We start from the raw sequence: 25,729 nt of genomic DNA, 5'->3' as shown, positions 1-25,729 counted from the left end.
TTTATTGAAAGTTTCGATATAATTTTGTGTGAACTTTTATATGTTTCAGTTTTATATGTAGGCAGATTATTCTTTCGTGTTCTGGATATGATCCAGGGGCCCAGCCCGGTTTATACATGTTGCCTCACATCTCGCCACTCAGACTTTGCTACTTGCAAAGTCCTGACGGGCGACTACTCCTGTCCACGGGACTTTTGTGGACTTCCTTGGGAAGGAGACCCCTTTCCACTTCCTTTCTCTAATCTCCCTTTTCTCCCTTCAAGTCCTCTTCCGGCTCACTACCCTCCCTCGCTACTTCCCTCCCTTTTTTCTCCATTTTCTTCCCATCTTGCCCTACCCCCTACCTTCTGCTACAGATAGCCTAAGTGAAGACATGTCCCTTACAATAGTGTCCCTTAATGTCCAAGGGCTCAATCAACCAAATAAAAGAGTCAAAGCATTCCGCCAATTTAAATCCCTGCATGCCGACGTGATCTGTCTGCAGGAAACTCATTTTAAACATGATTCTCCCCCCACGTTCCTTCATTCCACGTTCCCCAATTTTTATTTGGCCTCGGCCTCAACAAAAACTAAGGGGGTCCTTATAGCTTTCAGGAGATCGCTCCCATTCGTTTGCAAGGACACTATCACAGACCCAGAAGGGAGATACATAATACTTGTGGGCTCGATTCATGATGTCCCTATCACGTTTGTCTCGTATTATGCTCCCAACTCTGGACAGCTGGAGTTCCTCGCGAACCTCTTAACAATGATTGACGCCAAGTTGCAGGGAACCCTGATCATGTGCGGAGACTCGAATCTGCTGATACACCCTCATGCTGACCGCTTAGATCCGGGCGACCCTACTGTCCCCCTATCCTTACTGCCTACAGCCCGCAGATTCCGTTTGCTGTTGGCGGAATATAGCTTGGCGGATGCCTGGAGGGAACTGCACCCGGCAAGGGAACGATTCACTTTTTATTCGAATCCGCATAATACGTTTTCCCGTATTGACCACATTTTTCTACACACATCAACACTCCCCTTTACATAATCGGCCGCGATTCTACCTATAGCGTGGTCCGATCATGACTTGGTGAGCTTGACGTGTGATCTCTCCTAGATCACACAGTGTCACTTGGTCCCTCAGAGACTCCCTACTCACAGATCCCGAAGTGTACACCTCCGTCAATGCGGCCTTGACTGAATTCTTTCTCCTCAATACCCCCTCGGTGGCATCCTCTGGAGTGGTCTGGGAGGCACACAAGGCCACTATCAGGGGTAAACTGATGACATTGGCCTCTAGCATTAAGAAGAAGCGGGAGGAACGTATACGCCACTTGGAGCGGTCACTGGAACAGGCTTCCCGGGCTTTCCAGGAGATCGGGAGAGAATAGGTCCCGCCTAGCATCTGTTAAAACGGAGTTGAACTTGTGTTTGACGCACAAGGCGGAGGCTCAGTTACGCTGGGTAAAACACAAGTTTTACGTACAGGGAGACAAACCAGGTAAAATGTTGGCTGCCAGACTAAAAGATGCAGGTCCCAAACATACCCCGATACAATTGAGAGTTGGCCGGGACATTTTGACCTCCCATCCAGTTAAGATTTTACAGACGTTTCAAAACCACCTTCAAACCCTTTATCGTACCAAGGGACAATTCTCTCCACCGGCCTTAGAAGCCTTCCTGACAAACATGAATCTTCCTACTCTGACGGAGGAAGCTAGATCAGATATTGATTCGGAAATTACACTTCTGGAAGTCCAGAATGCCATTAAAACACAAGCCAATGGGAAAAGGCCGGGCCCAGATGGCTACGTGGCCCAATACTACAAAAAAATTTCGGATGTACTTGCCCCTCATTTGGTTAAATTTTTTAATGACTTACGTAAGGGGCTCCTACCACCTAGAGACTCCTTGGTCTCTGCCATCAGTATGATTCCCAAGCCCCATGTCAATCACTCCTCTTGGGAAAATTATAGGCCTATTTCCTTAATCAGTATAGACATGAAGCTACTTACCAAAATATTGGCTCTCAGGCTGAATTTATATATTAATGCTCTGGTGTCCAGGGACCAGGTGGGATTCATGCCTGGACGTCAGGCCGGAGATAACATACGTCGTATACCCTTGATCCTCCACATTGCTTGCGCCAGGCGTATACCACTTATGTTATTGTCCCTGGACATTACCAAAGCTTTCGACTCTATTGACTGGGACTATCTGAAGGGGGTGCTTCGACATTGGGGCTTTGGACCGCCATTCATGAGATGGATAGACTCCTTGTATTCCACCCCCTCAGCATACGTGCAGTATCAGGGATTCAGGTCGGGGACCTTTCAGATTTCCAGGGGGACCAGGCAGGGGTGTCCACTCTCCCCTCTCCTGTTCGCCCTGGCGATCGAACCCCTGGCTCAAGCTATCCGCATACATAAAGATATCCACGGCATAGAAGTAGCAGGGTACCATCATAAACTCAGCTTATTCGCAGATGACGCGCTTCTAATGATCTCCGACCCCCTTAAGTCACTGACCTCACTTTTGCCACTGCTACACCGATTTGGAACCCTATCAGGCCTACAGATTAACCCAAGCAAAACAAAGGCACTAAACATATCCTTACCGCCCGCTTTATATGACTCCTTAAAGACCTCCTTCCCCTATACATGGGTACAATCCGCGCTCTCCTATCTAGGGATACATTTAACCGCGACGTATGACACCTTATATACTGCTAACTACCCTAAATTATTTACTCACCTGATCTCGCTCCTGAACTCCTGGAATAAACACCATATTTCATGGCTAGGAAGAATCACAGCGGTAAAAATGTCTCTTCTGCCGAAATTGTTATACTTTGCCAGAGTGTTACCCATCCCGGTTCCAGCGTATAGGATGCGCCTACTCCAACGCCAGATTCTGAGATTCATTTGGTCCGGCTCTATCCCCAGAATTGCTAGTGCAGTATTATACAGATCTAAACTGAAGGGGGGCCTGGGACTCCCTCTCTTCCAGAAATACTATGCGGCAGCTCAGATGGTTCCCCTCCTTATGTGGCACTCGGAGAAGGAGGTTCCCTTGTGGGTCTCATTGGAGGCATATCTGTGTGATCCCATTCTCTTAAGAAATTTGCCGTGGCTACCTCCCAAAATGCGAATCACTGTCACGTGCCCTATCACTAAACACACACTACGCTTATGGGATGCCCTTAAGGTCTCACAGAGATGGATCTCTCCACATACTCCTCTTCTCTCCATACAGGGGAACCCCCTTTTCCCTCCCGGATATGAACATCCCTCAGCTTTTCGTAAATGGGCAGCTCGATCTCTAGCCCAAGCTAGACATAGCCGTAGGGATTGTATCATTCTCGGAGTTACGAGGGAAACACCAGCTTACATCCAGGGATCTTTTCCAGTTCATGCAAATTACACACTTTTTGAGGCAATGCGCTGGACCGACCCGAGACCTGACGGTTATGACCCCATTTGAACAATTTTTGACGCTTCACCCTCAAGGCCCAGGTCTCATCTCTCATTTATATGCGTCCTTGATGGACTCTCTACAGAGTGATCTTCCCCCCTATGCCCTCAAGTGGGAACAGGAATTAGGAGGACCTATTGGAGAGAACACAAGGTCCCAAATTTGGAGCACGACCTCAAAAAGTTATTTGTGTGTACGGGCAGTGGAAGCGAATTTTAAGCTCCTACTGAGATGGTATTTGGTTCCTCTGCGAATCGCCCGTGCAGTTCCCTCCAGGTCCCCATTCTGCTTTAGAGGGTGCCAGACTGACGGGACCTTCCTCCACATATGGTGGGAGTGCCCCAAGATCAGGCGGTTCAGGTCTAGGGTGTATCAGCTAATTTACACGGTAACAGGTCGTTCCTTTCGTAAGGATCCGACTGAGGCGTTACTCGGGAAGAAACCGGTGTCATGCTCGTGGATTCAATTTAAACTAGTCACATATATCCTAACTGAAGCCAGGAGAGTGATTGCGCGCTCATGGCATACTACCTCGGTCCCCTTTGCAGCAGTTAAACCAAGAGTCTCTCAGATTATGTTCCTTGAGAAACTGTCGGCTATCCAGTCAGATTCATTGCCCAAATTCGAAAAAATATGGGAGCCCTGGGTTGTTTCCTATATGCCCCCAAATTTCCATTTGGATTCATTCACCATTTAACCCTCCTTCAGACCTGTAGCCCCTGTCATCCATCCTGCTTTTCCCCCTCCTCCCCCTCCACCCCCTCTTCTTTGTACTAAGTCTCCTTCACAAGATTCTTTTGTTCAGGCAGAGCCTGAAAGGTGGTATGACCACCGCTTTATAGTTTGTAATAGACGACTGATTAACATACACTGTGTGTCTAGATGTGTGCTGTCAATTTCTTGCGACATGCATAACACAGATTGTAATGTGCTTAAGTCCTTTTTGGTTTATAGGGCTGTATGTACAGCTTTGATATCATTGTTTATAATTAGACATGTGCGATTTGTTTCGTTCCGAATCGAAATTCGGACGAATTTTCAGAAATTCGAATTCCGAATTACAGATATAACGAATGCAAACGAATCCGAATTTCCGTTTCCGAAATTCGGTAGCGGTAGTTCGCTCGACCGTTCGTTTCGTTTTCGTTTCTTATTCGTTTCGTTCGTTGGAGCAAAAGGAGAAAAACATTTTCCCCCTCAAATGCCACTTTGCTGCAGTCGAACGAACGTATGAACGAAACGAATAAGAAACGAAAACGAAACAAACGGTCGAATGAACTACCGCTAACGAATTTCGTCCGAATCCGAATTCCGAATCCGAATTGACTTTCACACCCGAATCCCAAAAAACGAAATAACACAAATCCGAATTTAAAACGAAACTAAACGAATTTTTTGGCAGTGCACATGTCTATTTATAATGTTTATGTATGCTATCTTTGTGATGAGTATAACTCTGCCTGCCTGACACCGCCTAACCTAAGCTTCAGCCTTGCTCCACTTCGGACTCTACCTTCCACAGACACACCGCTTGCTGGTCACTGATCGTTGAGAGACACGGGGAGGACGCTGCGGCTCCGTGAGCTTTTCATTTAAGCACTTCTGGCTGCTTACCACAGCCACTACATCACGGTGAGTGCACATTTTGAGGGGATACGTACGGCATCTGCCCATATCCCCAGCAAGTTTAACGGAACTTTCACATCGACTCACAAATTGTGTGCACCAGGAACACTTTATTGTTATTTATAGTCAAACACATTAATTTAGTTAATTCAGATTCAAAACTTTGTGATGAGTATAACTAAAACGTGTGCTAGCATCTAAAATTATTAGTGAAAAAATTGAACTTGGTAATTATAGCCTGTGAAAAACAATTCTGAGAGGATGAACCACAATGTAACAAGCAAAAATGTAACAAACAATGTAACAAAAAAATGTAACAAACAATGTAACAAGCAAAAATTATGTGTGGGTTTTCCCCATAGTTCTCCTTAGGGTAACGGGAGGGCACAAACTCGCATCCTCCCGTCACCCTAAGCTCAGTATACCGGCTAGCACTATGAGGTGAGTGAAAAGCATTCAACTCATAGTTCTCCTTTAATAACTGTCATCAGCGGCTTGTGAGCCGCTGATGACAGCTATTATTTGAAAGGGAACAGTTCTGCTATAAGTTCATGGTCGCTAAAGCGACCATGAGCTTATAGCAGAACTGTATTGAAGAACGCAATCTACAGCCTGCTATTGGATAGTTTGAAATTACATATCCAATAGTAGGCTGCCAATTGAACACGCCCACTGCCTACAGAAGAGGGACCTGAGGGATGAAGTTCTCCATCAGCTCCACTAGTTCCTGATTGACAGCAGGCAGTGGGCGGGCTCAAATGGAAAGCCTGCTATTGGTTATTGCAATTAGAAATATCCAATAGCAGGCTAAGGATGACTCGGCCGAAAATTTACAAAGAGGGCTGGGCAGCTAAGAGGAAAAAGGAGGCGGGGCAATGGCAGGACGGGATTCACGGAACGGAAAAGACAGGAGGCAGCGGCGACACGGAGCGCGGGCAAGAAGAAGGACAGGAGGGAAGAACCGACACGGGCACAGAGGACAGAGGTGGTGGCAGCGGAGGAACCACAAGACTGGATACAAACAAGAGGTACTAAGGGAAAGGGGGTGGATGTTCAGTTAGCAGTCTATTCTCCCCGCTAGTGCCGGCCTCAGGGGTTTGTGTACCCGTGGGGGTTCAGAGGGACACAGACCGCTACAGCTACAGTTGAGGGTGAGCAGGCAGGGATCAGAAGCTGAATATGCCGGCGGCCATCGGCCGCGGTGCCGGCGGAGAGGGGGGGCCGCCCGGAATTTTAGTTAATAACTGTCATCAGCGGCTTGTGAGCCGCTGATGACAGCTATTATTTGAAAGGGGACAGTCAGGGGAACATTTCTGCTATAAGTTCATGGTCGCTAAAGCGACCATGAGCTTATAGCAGAACTGTATAGCAGAATCGTGGGGATATTTGCGACGGTTTCGGCTGGGGGAGTCAGTTTGCTCTGGATTCGGGTAAGTTACCGCTGTCTAGAAGAGTCATATGACATTTTGTGAAGGTTTTCTAATGTCTCACGAAAATGACATTTATTAACAGGGCTTAGGCTGCATTGATAAATGAGGCGCAAATAAGGAGGAAAAAATTGAGATAGGACAGAAAAATAGCGCAAGTGCTTTGATAAATTCCGCCCAAAGTATCCAACTCCCTCCTTTTGGGGAAATCACCCATTAAGGAAGCTACTATCTGGCATTTCTTGGTTGATAATAGACATATACCATCCCAACTAGGTGGAATCCTAGGGGATTGAGTCTATGCCTTCTAACAAAGGTGATACTAAGTCCACACAGGGTTAATTACCCTTATCCGGAAACCCGATTGAAAAGCTGCTTTTCTGTGGTCTTGACATACATGTGCATAGAAATAAAGTCTTAATATCCGTTCCAATAATTTATGTATCACAGTCAGTATACGTTTTTTACACTGTTTTTAATCTATTGATAAGAAGGTGTTGGCTGTCTTTTTTGTATGAAATAAAAATAATTTTTCTATAATACTCTAAATTTGGTCAAGTCCCGATCTATAGCTAACCCTTGGACTTTCTACACTATGTAGTTAGCCCTCACACCTGTTTTTTGTTTATGCCATTTGCTTGTTACTGATGTGGTAGACTGACCTTTCAAAAGGGGAACACCCAGAGCTTATAATCTCCAGGAAAAAAACAATTCCAATTGTTTGCCTAAGCAGCCAGTCCCTTTACTTTTATGCTTTTGTTTTTTCGCTATGGCTTTTTTTAACATTTGACATTTATGTTTAGCCTTTTCAATTAGTTATTGTTTACAAAAATGTAAATCATGTGATGAAGGAAAATCTTCTACCTAGATTTTCCTTTATATGAACATTTGTGATACGTTCTGCTTTGTTTGAGATTACCAGGACCCGCAGAGCATCATTTCTAATTGAGGCTTCTATATACTGTCCTATAAATTGTGTACAACACAGCTTCTTTGGTTGCTAGGATGCAAACAGCCCAGCCATGCCCTTGCCTATCATTTATTACACCAGAATATCAATAGATGTAATAGTTTACTGTGGAAACAGTACTTCCTTGCCTCAGAGCCTGGTATTGCCCCCTTTAGCATAAATGACATCTGCATTTTGCATAACTGCCCACTAGTCTCTGACATCCACACCGCCATGCAAGATTCCTCCATTTGTAAAATGTTTATGGGTTTCCTTGCATGATTTGCCCATTTTAAATCTCCCCAACATTACAATGGAATTCAAATCAGGACTTTAACTAGTCAATTCCATACCATTTTCTCTTTTTGAGCCATTCCTTGGTGGATTTCTAATGAAATATAGATTTTTTTTGAAATAGAAAAAGAGATTGTGGACACAGGAGTCCTAAATTTCTTTTTCTGCAGCCCCTGTTATAAATGAACAGGGAACCTCTGTACTGAGCGCTCCTGTCTGTCCATTCATAAACTGTGATGATAGTATGAGTTACTATGTCCACAATCATGAATGAACAGGAAGTGATGTAAAGCATAATTGGGGACACAGTTTACTATGTCCTCAATTTTTTACAAACACTCAGCGAATAGCTGTGTTTCAGAGGCGGCTCTAGAGTTTGCGAGGCCTTAGGCAAAACCTAAACATGAGGCCCCACTCAGGCCTGTGGTGTCTCACCAGGGCTCTGTGGGGTCTCACCAGGGCTCTGTGGGGTTTAACCAGTCTGGTGAGACCCCACAGAGCCCTGGGGAGACCCCTAAAGAGCCCTGGTTAAACTATGGTTCTATGGGGTCTTACCAGTCCTGGTTAGACCCCACAGAGCCCTAGTTAAACCAGGGCTCTGTAGGGTCTCACCAGGGCTCTGTAGGGTCTCGCAGGGGTTTGTAGGGTCTCGCCAGCTTGGTTAGACCCCACAGAGCCCTGGTGAGATCCCAAAGAGCCTTGGTGAAATCCCAAAGAATCTCTAGAGGGTCTCACCAGGGCTTTGTAGGGTCCCAACAGGGCTCTGTGGGGGTTAAACAGCCCTGGTGAGACCCCACAGAGCCTTGGTTAAACCAGGGCTCTGTAGGGTCTCACCAGCACCAGGGCTCTGTAGGGTCTCACCAGGGCTATGTGGGGTCTCACCAGCCTGGTTAGACCCCTCAGACCCCAAGTGAGACCTCAAGAAGCACTGGTAAAACCAGGACTCAGCAGGGTCTCACCAGGGCTCTGTAGGTTTTCGCCAGCACCAGGGCTCTGTAAAGCTCTTTGGGGTCTCACCAGGGCATCGGGGCTCTTTGGAGCCTCACAAAGGCTCTGTTGGGTCTAACCAGCCTTGTTAGACCCACAGAGCCCTGGGGAGACCCCACAGAGCTCTGGTGAGACACCAAAGAGCCCTGGTGAGACACCAAAGAGCCCTGGTTAAACTTGTAGGGCCTCACCAGCACCAGGGCTATGTGGGGTCTGACCAGCCTGGTAAGACACCACAGAGCCCTGGTTAAACCAAGCCTCTGTAGGGTCTCACCAGGGCTCCATGGGGTCTCACCAGCACCATGGCTCCGCAGGGTCTCACCTGGGCTATGTGGGGTCTCACCACCCTGGTCAGACCCCCTCAGAGCCCTGGTGAGACCCACAGTGCCCTGGTTAAATCAGCACCAGGGCTCCGTAGGATCTCACCAGGGCTCCGTGGGGTGCTCTGTAGGAGTCTCACCAGGGCTCTGTAGGGTCTCTCCAGTGCTCTGTAGGGTCTAAACAGCTTGGTTAGACCCCACAGAGCCCTCCTTCGGGAGCGCGAGGCCTAAGGCGACCGCCTAATTTGCCTAATTAGAGAGCCGCCTCTGCTGTGTTTAGTAAGTGTTTGTATAGTAAGTGTATATTGTAGTGTTTGTATAGTAAGTGTATATTGTATATCGCCCTCATTCCTGACTTGCTGTCACAGGAGGCTGAGCGGGCGGTGCGGAATGAGAGCTTGGCCTCCTGTGACACAGCTGACAACGCTCTCCTCCCCGCCCCGCTCGGCCTCCTGAAGGTTTCTCTCCTCCCTGCTGGGCGCTGCTCAGTGTCAGAGGGGACACAGAGCAGTGCCCAGCGAGGAGGAGAGAAACTAGAGATACGGCATTTTCGGCCACAAAAATGTACTTTCTCCATTTTGCCCAAAGTACCATTTTCGGCCGAAATGTTTCCCTAATAATTACCACATTAAAGGATTCATTTTGAGTTCAACTTTCAGACATATGGTCCCATATTCTTGTCAAGCAAACTTTGATTCAATGCAGAATTCATAGTTGACTCAGTGACTGCAAGCTTCCCAGGCCCTATAGCTCCCAAACAACACCAAGCCATAACATTGCCATAATAATTCTTCACAGTTAATTTGACCTAAATTTCTGTCATTGATTGCACCAAACATGTCTACTTTTGCTGTGGCCAAACAATTGTCATTAATTCTTCAGCCTACAACACATCATTCTAAAAGGCATTGTCTTTGCCTATACAATCACTGGCCACTTTATTAGGTACACCTTGCTAGTACTGGGTTGGACCCCTTTTGTCTTCAGAACTGCTTTAATTCTTCGTTGCATTGATTCAACAAGGTGATGGAAACATTCCTTATAGAGTTTGGTCCATACTAACATGATAGCATCACACAGTTGCTGCAGATTTGTCGGCTGCACATCCATGATGCGAAGCTCCACCAGCCTGAACTGTTGATACAAGGCAGGATGAATCAATGCTTTCATGTTGTTTACATCAAATTTTGACCCGACCATCCGAATGTCACAACAGAAATTGAGACTCATCGGACCACGTAACGTTTTTCCAATCTTCTATTTTACAATTTTGGGGAGCCCTAACAAACCATCTCTATGGTTTACAGAGAATGGTCTGAAAAAGAGAAAATATCCAGTGAGCGACAGCTCTCTGGGCAAGAATACCTTGTTGATGCCAGAGGTCAAAGGAGAATGGCCAGACTGGTTTAAGCTGATAGAAATGCAACAGTAACTCAAATAACCACTCGTTACATCTGAGGTATGCAGAAGAGCATCTATGAACACACAACACATTGAACCTTGAAGCAGATGGGCTACAGCCACAGACGACCACACTGAGTGCCACTTCAGTCAGTTAAGAAAAGGAAACTGAGGCTGAGGCTGTCGCTCACTGGATATTTTCTCTTTTTCAGACCATTCTCTGTAAACCATAGAGATGGTTTGTTAGGGCTCCCCAAAAATTGTAAAATAGAAGATTGGAAAAACGTTACGTGGTCCGATGAGTCTCAATTTCTGTTGTGACATTCGGATGGTCGGGTCAAAATTTGATGTAAACAACATGAAAGCATTGATTCATCCTGCCTTGTATCAACAGTTCAGGCTGGTGGAGCTTCGCATCATGGATGTGCAGCCGACAAATCTGCAGCAACTGTGTGATGCTATCATGTTTCCTTTTCTCAGTTTCCTTTTCTTAACTGACTGAAGTGGCACTCAGTGTGGTCGTCTGTGGCTGTAGCCCATCTGCTTCAAGGTTCAATGTGTTGTGTGTTCATAGATGCTCTTCTGCATACCTCAGATGTAACGAGTGGTTATTTGAGTTACTGTTGCATTTCTATCAGCTTAAACCAGTCTGGCCATTCTCCTTTGACCTCTGGCATCAACAAGGTATTCTTGCCCAGAGAGCTGTCGCTCACTGGATATTTTCTCTTTTTCAGACCATTCTCTGTAAACCATAGAGATGGTTTGTGTATGAAAATCCCAGTAGATCAGCAGTTGCTGAAATACTCAAACCAGCCCGTCTGGCACCAATAACCATGCCATGTTCAAAGTCACTTAAATCACCTTTCTTTCCCATTCTGATGCTTGGTTTTAACTTCAGCAGACCACCTTCACCATGTCTACATGCCTAAATGTATTGAGTTACTGCCATGTGATTGGCTGACTAGATATTTGTGTTAACGAGCAGTTGAAGAGGTGTCCTAATAAAGCGGCCAGTGAGTGTATGTTCAGTAGCAAACTGTAGTCTTTATTCAAGAGCTAACGGTGACAGCTAGCTAGCTCCGCTGAGCGCCCCACAGTTCCTTGTGGGGCGCTCAGCGGGTGAACAGCCAGCCGAAAGCCCTGATAGTTCGTGTGTTCGCCGAACACACGAACTGCCGATGTTCGAGTCGAACTGTTGCTTGACTCGAACATCGAGCCCATCCTTAGCCAAGACATATCGTGATTGTATGGGAATAGTAAAAGCTTTCTACCTATTTAAAATTGGCATGTTTGTGTATTGTTTATTAATACGTCTCTCACATGTCTGTTAATGTATCCTAAGTGCAGACAAAAAAGTTGGGGTCAGCATCTTAGGACTTTAATTGTTCCCTGAAGGATCTTCTTGAGAGACACAGGCAGGATAGATCCAACAATGTTCATGGCATACCCAAGCTCTGTTCTTCATCAGGAGATCCTTTATTTTTACAGTTCACTGGTTCTTACTCTTAACATCCCTATAACATATAACAACACCTCAATTATTTTTTTGTTACATATCTAAGCTGAACTGTTTTTTTACATTTTTTTTTTTAAAGAAACTAAAACCAGAACCAGAGGTAAATGATGTGCGAGAGAAGCCAAATCCTGATTCACTGGCAACCTCCCTCACTGTGACTAGCTCATCTGATCTTACTGACTCACGAGAGATGAACTTTGAGTACCTGAAACATGTTGTGTTGAAGTTTATGTCTGCTCGGGAAGCAGAGGTAAGAAACCTGCATAATGATGGCAACAAATTGTTACATTTAAAGAGACCCTGTCTCTAGAGAAAAAAAGGCATCAGGTACAAGTACCTAGTGGCGCCTGGAGTAGCTTGAAATGGCCTACAAATATGACTAATTGCCGTGTTGCTCTGGCAGGCAAAGCACAGAGCTTGCTACTAAGCCCTGCCCAATCATATTCCTTTTGGCCCATTACTATGACTGGCTGCCTCTCTGGCCAATTGGAATGAGCAGGAAACAGAAAAATGCGGGCAAGCTTTGACACTGAGGAAGTGTCAAAGTTTTGCCTGCCAGAACAGCCCAAATTTCAGCCATATCTGAAGGCTTTTTGAAGCTTTTGCAGGCACATACAGGTTCCTCTAGTTGCCTGTACATTATACCTGCATCCGTTTTTTTAGATTTTTTTTTCCTCTAGTGACCACTAGAGACAGAGCTTGTTCATACCAGAATTAATTTTGCTATGTGATTACTGTAGGCATGACTTAAATGTACCCATCAACCTCTCTCTACCCCTCTAACACATGTTCCAGTATTCATTTTCTCTTTTACCTGTAGTGAGAAGGAACGTTTGTAAATCTTTGTGACATCATCACTGGTCTTGTAACATTTTTGCAGGGCAGCGGCTAGGAAGAGGGATCTATAAGGCCTCCTAGATCAATTCCTATTAATATATTTATAGGAACCTATTATTATAGACATGCCCACCAAGAGGTTCTTAAGAGTCAAGCAAGCAGCATTTTGGCTTAGAAAGACATTGATACATGCACGTGGAGAGGGAGAGAGAAGGATGGTAATAGGTAAACTTCTGTAGTCCAGCAGGGAATAACTTAGGCAAGGCTGACAATGCATTGTATTATCAGCAGTCATGTATTTTCATGCATTGCCTTAGACCTCAGTAGCCCCTATAATATACATCAATGCATCAAAAAATAAAAAATGCTCATCAACACATTTCATAAATTTGAGTGAACACTATTCAATATAATAACACCTCAAACTGTGTTATTTAAATTAAGTAAATTAGTTAAGTGAGTGGCAGACAGTACCTGCTGATTTTATGAGCATTTGCACAGCAGGATTTGGCATCATGTGTTGCTTTGTCATAGGGCTATTCAAAACATTACTTGTAATTGTCTTTTCAGGCTTTTCATTTGATAAAAGCTGTATCTGTATTGCTCAACTTCTCTGTGGAGGAAGAAAATCTTCTTAAAGAGACACTAGAATATAAGGTATTTTTTTACCATATTGTGCACTATGATAGTTAAATTGCAGCTCCAGCCAAAACTTTTTTTTGTTTTGGCTAGACTTGGAAATGTAATTACTGCTGTAAAGTTGTTGTTTTTTCCATCCATGAGTCCATTGGGGCAATTTCTCCTAACTTCCTGTGCTGGAACAGACATCGATAATATTCTTTGTGTGGTGAGAAAGCACAAAGCCAGCAGTATAGGGTCCTGGAAAAAAATATTAAAATGTGTGTTCCAGAAGAAGCCAATGCATTTCAAGTGCTCTGATGGACCCCCTTCTTTAGGGCTAATAAAAAAAATTGCATAAAATTTACAGTATCTCTATATCGTTCACATCAAGTTTGTTACTAATTTTACTTGCATGATTCTGTTATCTTGATAAAAAAGTGTTTGCAGAAATATAAAAGGTCCGCAAATAAATAATTCATGAAAGCAATGTAAAATATAAGCCACAAACATATCAGTAGATGACAGAAAGGTTCCAGTAACAAGTTAGTATGTAGCTGTACTAAAAATTGTACAAAAAATACTATACAACTATAGAATGGTACACTAAGATATACGGTAATGGCAACACCATCTACAGTGAATTTTATGATTGGCATGACAGTAGGGGGATGGCATGTGTTGATGAAAAGGACAAAGTAATATCAGTGATATTATAGTTTAGCATAATTATATGAGTTATGTCCTTTGCCACGGATTTCTCATCGGCTGTCACTCTACATATCTACCGAGCTATGGACAAATTTGTAGTGCCCCCCGCTTCGGCCAAACGTCTCCCACCTCGCGGTAAAGACACAAGGAGACAACTGCCTAAGATGGCGGCAGCGGATGATGATGATCACCTTGCAGATGGGGACTCGGAGAGTCTACAACATTGCTTCCTGTTCATGACTACAAACTTCTGGCTAAGGAGGTGGCATCAACCTTAAGGCAGACCTCTCCTCTATTATTTCAGATGCTATAAAGACTGAGCTTGCGGCCATTAAAAATTCTATTCAAGATCATTTTTCTCGCATTGTTGAAGTAGAACAAACACTGAGTAGTGTGGAAGATGCTGGAGACTCTTGTGTGCTCTGATACCATGCTTCTCTACTCGCAGGTTAAACAACAAACTGAAAAGCTTGATGACCTTGAAAATAGGTCCAGACGCAACAACAATTTAAGAGTCATAGGCCTATCAGAATCAGTCCCTCCATCTGACATACAGAAATTCTGTGCACTAACTATCCCGACTGCATTGGGAATCACAACGGCGTGCAGAGTAGTTGGCCCCCCAAGACTGGATTCTACTGCTCCAAGATCGGTCATTGTTCGATACTTGAATTACAACTATCACATTCTTATCATCCGAGCTTACAGAACACAGAAATTTAGTAGCAGATGGCCATAAACTGTTGCTTTTTCCCACCTATTCTGCTGATCGTACGAGGCGTCGAAAAGCATTTACTGAGGTATGCCAGCAAATAGTCAGTAAACATTGCCTTTATTTAATAACATTATCCTGCTATTCTACGGATTCATGGCACAGATGGTAATATTCAGACCTGCACGACTCCGCAGCATGCACTACAATACCTCTGCCGCCTGGAAAGACTCAATGCCACATATGGCAGGATTGCTGGATCGCCTTGTTTGCAGGAGGACCACCCTACCTAATCAGTATGTAGCGAGGGTACCTTGGGACTGCTACCTTCTCAATGCCATTTATAGTTGCTACCTCATTAGATGGCTACTCTTTTTACTCGTGGGTGTTTCAATAATCTGGATGTTGTTTCACAGGCGGGACAAGTTTCTGATTTGTTCGTGTGTTCCTACTTATGCTACCATGCTTATTGATGATGGCTTTACTTGTGTCGCTGGCTAACTTTTTTTTGTATTGCCCCCCCGCAAAGCTGGAGTCAACACTTTGGTTCATAAAGCTCTTCAATGATCCGTCCTAACCCACACATATGATGAGCTTGCGGGTCGTTGGGCATGCACTACGATACAGCATGGCACTAAAGAGCTGGTGCTTGTCAATACCTAGGGTCACAACTACACCAACAAAGCATTTTGTGACGACTTACTAGGCCTGATCTTACAAAATAAATCTTCTCAACTTTTGATCGGAGATGTTATGAATTCCGTTATCGACCCTCTTAAGGACCACTCCCTCCACCTGTGGAATCTAACAAGAATACTTGGGGGCGTGGCTTGACGCATGGAACGGTGAGACGTGTTACTGCTTGTCTCCCGCTCGTAAGGGCTCCTTTCTCCGCCGACAGCAGCTGAATCCTCCCCGGACAGCAGGCAATGAGTGGCCGGAGGAACAGAGGGAAGAGCCAGCCAAAGAAGGGTCCCACTCCACGGGAATTAACCAGTTTTTTCGCCCGAACGGCACCCGCGGCCTCAGAACCCTTGTTTCCCCGCGTGCAGCCAAGATGGCGCCGCTGGAGCTTTCTCCTGCATGATCCGAGGCAGCTGAACTGGAACAGGTGAGCCAGACACAGGGGCCCCATTCTCCCCATATCTCAGGAGGGCTCTCCCAACGTTCCAGAAGCTTGTCCCAAGCCTCTCTCAGCTCACACGAGGGATGGGACATGGAAGCTTACATCAAAGCCATGCCCACTAAGAAGGACATTGAATCCTGCTTTGCACGCTTTGAGCACACATATAAAAGGGAAATGTCTACCTTAAAGAAAGACTTGAGCTCCAGACTGGAGGACATTGAACAAACCTCCTCTGAATTACGCTCCCGGATACTCCTGCATGATACCACTTTACAAGAACACACCGTGTTACTGCATCAATTGATATATCAGCAAGATGACCAGGAGAATAGAAACCGTCGCAAAAACATCCGCATTCGCGGCCTTCCAGAGTCCATTGAGCCCAAAGACTTAGAATCTGCCGCGATTGCTCTTTGTAATCAGATCCTGAATAAGCCCAAGGAGTCCCCTATAGAAGTGGACAGGATACACAGGGCACTAGGGGCCAGACGTCCAGACCAATCAAACCCCAGAGACGTCATATGTAGGATCAATTTTTTCAAGCTTAAAGATGACATTATGCGGACTGCTCCTACATAGGAAGCCATCCTGTTCAATGACACCCCTATCACCCTACTGCCTCATCTTTCGGGCCACACGCTCACTCTTCGCAGGGCTCTGCGACCACTCCTTGACATGCTCAGCCAACCCAACATTAAATACCGCTGGGTTTCAACATGAAGGCAAATCGGCCATTTTCCGCTCACTGGGTGATCCCGACCTTCCTGGGTAAGTTGGAGCTTCCTCAAGTCGCTTTACCAGACTGGCCTCTTAAACCGACCCTGCCTTGTTTCGTCTCACCCTCATCCTGGATAAAGAAATTGAGGAAATCCGCCGGGCGTGCAGAGGCCTCATCCTCCCCTCATACCTGACTGATGTTCCATCCGCCTCCGCATCCCTTTTTCTTCAATCCTCCAGATGGGACTGTGCTTCCTAATGGTTGATTGCCTTCAGCCATTCGCCGGATGATGCCCGGTGCCTCACCTGTGCTGTTTCATGTGGTTTAGTTGCCGACCACATCTGCTGCTGTTGTTTATACTTTTACATATCGTTTATACACATGTTTCTTCGGTACATATTGTTTTGCCCAATTATCTTGTAGCCCTTGGCTACATTGTTTATGTTATATATGCACGCCCTGGGGCGGGAGACGCTCCCTGTGCCTTCCATGTTACCCTCAGGTTGTCGGTGGGTGCGCTCACTGACCTCTTGAATGTTTATAGTGCTTCCTGGTCCATACTTTGGTTTATTTTCATACCATTCTCTCCCTGCGCCACTAGATGGTGTGAGAGAACCTATTTCCTCATGTCTCTCTTTTTCTCCCTTTCTTTTCCCCACTGCTTTTCTGTCTCCTCCCTTCTTCTACACTTCCCTCTAACTCTCTCCCCTACCCTGGGGGATGGGTACAGTTCCATGATATATCTTTTTAAACCCCCATGATGGCTAGCTCCCATGTCACCTTAGCTACCCTGAATGTGCAGGGCTTCAACACTCCTCAAAAGCGGAGCCTGGTGCTTTATCATTTGCATAAACATAAGGTGGGTGTCTTGTTCTTGCAGGAAACTCACTTCCACAGTGATACCATTCCTATGCTGCCGTCCAAATTCTACTCCGGTTGGTATTACAGCACTAATTCGGTCGCACGGTCCAAAGGTGTCTCTATAGCCTTCCACAAATCTCTTCAACCCGATATCCTGCAACAACAAAATGACCCTCTGGGCAGGTTCCTCTTTTTGAAAATTAAACTTTTTGGTCATGTTTATACTCTGGCTAATGTTTATTTTATTAACCAGGATCAGCTTAACTTCCTTGCGTTCCTAGTCATGGCTCTGGAGAATTTTTGATGTCCTAATCTGATCCTGGGTGGAGACTTCACCCTGTCACTGGTGCCCAGTCTAGACTCTTCATCCGGTAAGTCCCCCTTATCTCCTTCATCCCTCTCCAAATGTAAAAGTTTGTTGCTCCAGCTTAGACTGATTGATGTGTGGCGAGCCCTACATGCTTCCGAGAAAGATTGCACCTATTTCTATGCGGATTTGGTCTGATCATGCCCCCGTTTTTCTGGTTCTAGGAGTCCCCACTGTCCCACATGCCCGTTTCTCATGGCGTCTAAACGACAACCTATTGAACCTCTCTGCTTGGCCGAGATCCGGACCTCAGTTCAGAATTTCACTATCGATCATGCCTCTGATTTCACTCACCCGCTGACCCAATAGGAAGCATTAAAATGTGTGGTACGGGGCATTTTTGTAAAACACGGTTCCCGCCTCAAAAGAGCTAGAGCAGCCCGCATAACAGACCTCCTAACCTCTATTGCGACGTTTGAGGGCCTCCACAAATCTACCCGGCTTGATACCACCTTTGTGGCATTATCTAATGCCCGCCATGAGTTGTTGTCTATTTTGGATTCTAGATCATGCATAGCTCAAGATAGAGCTTGTAAAATAAGATACAAGTCTGTTAATAAATGTGGCCGATATCTAGCAAGAACTTTGCATCCCCATCCTCCGCATGCCTTTATCCCTGATCGTCGGTCTTCTAGACTTCACTCTACATTGAGTATAACCAGCGAATTCCGTCGCTACTTTTCTGACTTATATAACCTTCCGTCCTCCCCTTCTACTCCACTCCCCAGACGCACATCTCTGAATCTTTGGAACAATACATTGAGCAGACTGCACTACCGGCTTTAGATCCTGCTATATTTCTTGAATTAGAATCTCTTTTCTCCCAGTCCGAGGTTGATATTGCAATCCGTGACCTTAAGACCGGTAAATGTGCAGGCCCGGATGGCTATTCCCCCCGGTTTTACAAAGTTCTTTTTGATCTTGTATCTCCGATTTTTACTTGCACCTTTAATTCAGTTGACGATACACAATTTCCCTTCTCTGCCATCCATCATTAGCCCGGAGCAAGTTGGCTTTGTACCGGGGAGGGAGGCTAGGGACAACACCACTAAAACAATTCACTGCTTACTCTCTATTGATGCTGAGAAGGCATTTGAGCGGGTTGACTGGAAATTCCTCCGCCAAGCCCTACTCCAAATTGATTTGGGGCCGACTATCCTCTCATGTCCCTATACTCCTCCCCGACGGCACGGGTAATGGTGAACGGCACATTTTCTGCCCCGTTCTCTATCTCCAATGGCACTAGACAGGGATGCCTCTTTCTCCCCTTCTTTATGTCATAGTAATGGAACACTTGGTACAGGCCATACGCTCGAACCTGGATATCCACGGCATTCCCACTCCCTCCTTTCATCATAAGATGTCTTTATTTGCGCATGATCTACTCTTATACATTACCTGTCCCCATATCAGTATCCCGGAACTGCTACTGGAATTCAATAGATTTGGTAGATTCAGTCATTTAAAAGTTAATATGTCTAAGTCGTCCGCTTTGAATCTCACGCTAGTCCCTTCCACTCTTGCCCTCTTACGAAGCAATTTCCCCTTTCAATGGCAATTCTGGGGTAGGTCTGCCAGACTTGGAGATGTATTACCGGTCCGCACTTCTAGCCAGAATCTTGGACTGGTTTCCAACCCTCTCGCTACAGCCCAAACCATCAGTGCTAATCAAACAGGATCTATGCCCTGTAGATCTTAGGGCACTACCCTGGACTCCCCCTAGTGAATCCACTGTGTCCCCTCAACCTTCTCCCCTCACGATTGCTACTTTGAGGACGTTGCATGCTGTTTATCCCACCCCTTCTTTCACCACTATGCCTGGTCCTCTCTCTCCTCTATTTGACAATTCTTTGCCCCCCATCGGTGTTGCTATCTCTTCGGTTGGGGGATATAGGAGAAGTGACTAGCCTACAGCTAGAGATTTCATACACCCTTCTACTGGATGTTTTGTTGTGCCGGTTGCCCGTCTGTCGGGTCCTCCTGTTAACCGGTTAGACAGGCAGCTGTCTGGTTTTTGGTCAGCTGTGTATACCTCTGGACAAACCCATTGAGCGTTAACACCTTTTGAAAGCATGATTGTTTCCCGTCAACCGGCTCGCCACACAATATCAGTCATTTATGGGATGATGAGAGATGCTCTCCATCAGATGCCGCTGAGCTTTCAAGCAAAATGGCGTGCTGATTTGAACAGGGTTTTGACGGACTTAGACTGGGCCACCATTTACCATTACACTCACAAATCATCCGTCTACTCCTATGCCCAGGAAAAGAATTACAAAATGATTACCAGATGGTATATAGATCTTACACCGGATTTTCCCTTCTTCTCCAGGTACCTGCTGGCGATGCAATGAGGTAAGTGTCACTTATCTGCATATTTGGTGGCCCTGTCCTTTGATCTTTTCTTTTTGGCAACAAATTGTTTTGGGGTCTCCAACCACTTATATGGGGATACCTTACCACCCTCCCCAGCTATATCCTTGTTGTCACTCTTACCCGGCTCCCGGACGTCCCAAAAACACATGCAACTAAGACATATACTGTCCGCAGCCCGCCAAGTTATTCCCCTGTATTGGAAAAAGGCGGTTACCCCTCCCCTCCCCATGTGGGTTAGCCATGTAAACGACTTAAAGCGTATGGAAGAGCAATTGGCGACTGACACCGATACTTTCCCTAAATTTTTGTCCCAATGGAGTGTGAGGATACACTTTTCCTCCTCCGACCTCCTGTCCTTTCTCTGAACCTGCATACCCTCAGTGGATGGTGACGGGACTCTAATCACTGTGTGAATTTCCACATCATGTCCTGTACTCCCCACCCTCTCTCTTTCACGCTACTCTTCTCTTTTCTGTTCTCTTATTCCTGTCTTCCCCCTTGATATCCTTTCTATAATATCATAGAGGTTTGAACGGTTCGTTTGAAGAACTTTTCGAGCAGTGGAGACATTGGATCTTTAGGTAGCCCAGTGCTGGGTGGTTTTGAGATATTTGCATGGGTCTGTCCTGACAAGGCAGAATCCTGCCCCTTATACCATATCTCTTTTTTAGCTTTCTCTGTGCCTCAGGCCCCTATAAGATGTTTTGATGTACCTATGTGACCATGTATATCCGAGGTTACCACTGCCGGATCAAAGCTATTGTATACTTTCTTTTATGGTCTCCCAATATCTTGTTTCTTATATTCTGAAACGAATAGTTTGAATCTTGTGAAATATGCTAATGAAAACTGATTCAACTCTAACAAGAAAACTTTTTGCACAGGATATTCACATCAATGATCTTGTTTTGGCAAGGTATTTCACGGATGCCTGGAGACATTTACATGCCCTCTATCATGATTATACACACTATTCCCACCCTCACAATGTGTTTTCTTGGATTGACTATTTTTTTTGTCTCTTCTCCTCGTCTGTCGTGAGCTCATACAGGGGTTATTGAGGCTATAATGATCTCTGACCCTCCTCCTGTAGTGATGGATTGAGGGTGCATTACCTGCTACTTGGTGGTTTCCAACTCATTTGTACACGAACAAATAATTTGGTGATTAAGTACTGGTGGTTAGACTATGTGTCTTACAATGCTTAGTCTACCAATGATCCCATCCTGTTCTGGGAGGCAGCAAAGGCAACATTACATACAAGGCAAAATTTTGGCCTATGCAACCTCACGGAGGAAGGATACTATGTCTTGTTACAGGGAGGCATGCCAGCAAGCTTAACAGGCCTTTCTGTCTATTAAGGCAGATATGTCCCCATAGGCATAGGCATAAGTTTCTTAAGGCGAAAGAACTTTGTGACCATTGACTTGTGAAATATGACCAGCATATTAGGCTGCGATGGGAGGCCAAATTCTAGAGATTAGGTAACTGGCCGTCTTATGGCAAATTTAGCGAAAGGAAGACATCTGGTTACGCATATTACCAGGCTTAAAGTTTGTGAGGGCCATAAACAGTGTGACCAAGCAGGGATAGTCGATATTTTTTGAAAATTATATCAATCCCTTTATACGGCCGCTTTTGCTGACCCTTGGGGAAAGGATGCATTCCTCCGGGAAACGTTGTTGCCGTCTGTCATCGGATTATGTGAAAGCACTCAATGCTGACATATCGCCTGAGGAGTTGGATGGAGCTATACGACACACTTCACTGGGGAAGGCCCCTCGGCTTCGATGGTTTTTCTTTAGAATTCTACAAACTTCTCTCTTCTGAAGTCAATACCTCTCTTATATCCATATTCAATCATACTCTTCATCATAGGATATACTCGCCCTTCAGGTAATGCAGCCTTCATTAGACTTATTCCAAAGAAGGGTAGGGACCTCTTAGATCCAGGTCCTATCGACCTACCTCACTTCAAAATAATGATGTTAAGCTTCTGTCTAAAATTATGGCTAACATACTTGCTGGTTTACTTTCCAAACTTATATTGAATGATCAGATGGGATTTGTTTCGGGGTGTTCTGCAGTGTACAATATCACAAAGGTCATGACTGTTTTCGAACACCACAGGCTTTAGGTTATTTCTACATCGTCCAATGCTCTTTTGACTTTGGACGTGGAAAAGGCCTTTGATAATGTTAATGGCTTTGACTGCGAAAGGCGATGCTATGCATGGGTTTTCAAAGAGTAATCCTGGAGTTTATTCATACACTATACATTTATCCAGTAGCTTAAATCTTTGGTAGGACAATCCCTCACTGCTCCTTTTTCTCTTCAGAAAGGGACACGTCAAGTGTGTCCTCTTTTCCCCCTACCATTTAACATCTCTAGCTGCATCTGAATAGGTGCGGTGGAACTTAAGTCTGCCCTGTTTGCTAATGAAATCATACTGTTCTTATCTCACCTTCGGGGCCACATTGCCGTGCTCCTCCGCCATTTGGAAACTTTTGGTTCTTTTTCAGGCTTATCTATAAACTATGATAAACGTGAACTTATGTTCCTTGATAAATATCCTCCATCCCTAGATCTGTAGAAGGTGGGTCAACGTGTCTTCAGGGTCAGAGCGGATCATATAATTTATTTGGGCATTCGAGTTCCTCTTTCTTCTCTGGATCTTTACCGCCTTATTTTCATGCACATTGTACAAAAGATTGTACCGGAGTTGCAGAAGTGGAAGGATCTACCACTATCTTTGTCAGGCAGATGCTATCTCTTTAAGATGATGAGCTTCGCGTGCCTACTTTACCCACTGCAAATGTTGCCTCTTTTATTGAAACACAAAGACATTAAACTTTTAGAGTCTTCTTTTTCCAGATGTATTTGGCAGGGAGGGAAACAGCATATAGCTCTTCGTACTCTTCAACTACCTAGAAAGGTCTTGGGGGTCAATCTGCCTAACCTTAGATTGTATAATCTGGCCAGTTTATGGTGACATGTGTGGGACCAGTTGAGTAGCTCTTCCCACTTTCTAATTCTGCTCTAGAATCCTAGTTGGTGGCTCCGTAGTGCCTCGCAGGTATGTTACATACACCTTTAGCTCTATTACCCCCTATGTTAAAACACAACCTCCTCCTAAGAGAGACACTGATACCATGGCAAGAGGTTGATAAGCTTTACAAATCCCCTAGTAATAATTTCACTGTTGTTGCCCCTGTGCTCCTCCCCAGTGTTTCCGCAGGGACATGAATCTCTCATTTTTAGGGTATGGGCTGGCAGGGGCATTCGAGAATAGCACCATCTACTATATGGCCATTGTAGGTTTCTCCCCTTTCCACAGCTACTGGCCAAATATAAGATTTCTAACAACCATTTCTTTCAATATTTTCAGATCAAATTCTTTATTCCCACTATGCTCGACACTTTTCAGATGACTCAACATCATGCATCCATGACAGGCTGTTCTTAGCTCTCCCACCACTAAATACTCCCTATCACAATTATATTAAGCATTGAGAATTGCGGGCAAAACAAATCTTTCCTTGACCTCATCACTCGTGCGGAAGTGGGTGGACCTATTGGGTCTATCCATTGAAGATACAGCTGAACTCATTTATAGGGGGTGGACTTTGGTTCAAAAGGCAACAGTGGGGGGGGCGTGGCGCGCTGATGACCCTGAGCAGACGTGTCTGCTGAGAGCTCCCGCTGCCAACCCGCATATTACTGCCTCGGAACCGATCCCCCTCGCCCTGTACTCAACAGATGGGTCGCTCCACACCCCGGAGATCCGCCAAGCAGTCGAAGGCTCGAGGACCCGCTGCTTCTCAGAAAATCCCGACATTCTTTCAGCGGCCCTCCGCTCCGCCGGACAAATCCAATATGGCCGCCGGATCTGCTCGTGGAGCTCGCTCCTCTTCCTAAGTCCCTGCCATCAACCCATGCAGCCTCTCCCAGGGACCCACACACATCAGATATTGATGATGATGTGGAGGGTGATATGCCCCTTTCTGCCCTTAAGGACTGCTTGCAGCTGCTGCCCACTAAACAGGACATTGAGACCCTCTTTGCCAGGCTGGAATCTGCACATAAGGCAGACATGAGGGAGATTCGGGAGGGCCTGCAGACCTTCCACTCACGCCTGGATGTTGTGGAGGACATTCTCCCCCCCATCAATTCGGCTGTAGAAGAACTCCGTTCTGTGGTCTCTGCACAACATTCTCATATTGCAGATCTTTACACTCACCTAGACTATCTAGAAGACCGCAGCCGCCGCAATAATATCAGGATAAGGGGTCTACCTGAAGCCACAGGAGTACACTTCTTTGGCCTTAAATCTGAGATCTTGACCAAAGCTCAATCCCTTGGATCCCTGGACTTTGATGGTGCTCACATATCCTTGTTCCCGGATCTTTCCCGCTGCACCCTCGCTAAGCGTAAGGCCTTACGCCCCTTAACCCGAGCCTTGCAGGAAGCCAACATACCATATCGTTGGGGTTATCCTTTTAGCCTCTCGGCTAAACATAATGGACGTTCTCATACCCTCCGATCTCCTTCGGATACGGAGACCTTCACTACGGCCCTTGGCATCCCCATGCCCGCTTTAGGTATATGGCCAGACCCGGTCCTACACCTACAACCATTCGTGCCGCCGCACCAGGATTGGGAAGTGGTACCCCTGAGACCCGGCAGGGATCGCCGGTCCACACCTACCTTCTCCACATGATTCTCCCGCTGGTGATTACACCCTACTTTTTATCTACGCAACTGGATGTGACATGCTCCGGATCATCTGTCCTGATGCCTTACTTTGCCTACTCTGACTCGGGTGTTACATGGCGTCCCTGACCCCAATTTGCTCTGTGACATGTATCCTGCATCCACACACATCCCAGTGTTCACCGGTGCCACTCACTGAATATCCACTACTGGTCACTTTAACAACTCACAGAACTGTTGCCTATGGACACAGGGGTTTTCTTCTTTCCTTTTTCACCACACTGAGCGCCCGGTGTCTGCTGTTGCAGATGTTGAACTTTAATATGTTAAGTCATAAGGTCTTATTCGACACATCCTGTTGCTTATTTTTGTGTATCGGTTCACATAGTTACATAGTATTTGAGGTTGAATAAAGACATTAGTCCATCAAGTCCAACCTATTAGGATCTCATTCTAGGAGTACCTGTACCCCTGTATATTACGGTCCCTTAAGAAATCGTCCAAAAGTTTCTTGAACAATTCCACATTATTTGCTGAAATCACCGCCTGTGGCAGTGAGTTCCAGACCCTAACTGATCTTACTGTGAAGAACCCCCTTCGCCCCTTGTGCTGGAATTTTTTTTCCACCAATTTTAGGTGATGGCCTCTAGTTTTTGTAACGGAGTTAATTTTAAACAGTTTATCGCTAATGTTGCTACCACCATTAAACAT

At 45.5% G+C, this 25,729-nt stretch overlaps 1 protein-coding gene across 1 annotated transcript in view; it reads left to right on the top strand.

Annotated features, from left to right (window-relative positions):
* GOLGA1 (golgin A1) overlaps positions 1–25,729 on the top strand; it is a 309,940-nt gene that overhangs the window by 276,838 nt on the left and 7,373 nt on the right. Inside the window, exons 13-14 of the mRNA XM_018563762.1 lie at positions 12,059–12,229; positions 13,387–13,473. Of these exons, the coding sequence (XP_018419264.1) occupies positions 12,059–12,229; positions 13,387–13,473 (258 nt within the window). The remainder of the gene's footprint in view (positions 1–12,058; positions 12,230–13,386; positions 13,474–25,729) is intronic.

The sequence above is a fragment of the Nanorana parkeri genome, unplaced genomic scaffold (genome assembly GCF_000935625.1).
Source record: "Nanorana parkeri isolate BGI_ZX_2015 unplaced genomic scaffold, ASM93562v1 scaffold693, whole genome shotgun sequence".
Taxonomy (NCBI): Eukaryota; Metazoa; Chordata; class Amphibia; order Anura; family Dicroglossidae; genus Nanorana; species Nanorana parkeri.
The sequence above is the reverse complement of the archived record's forward strand: the minus strand, read 5'-3'. Positions and strand labels throughout refer to the sequence as shown.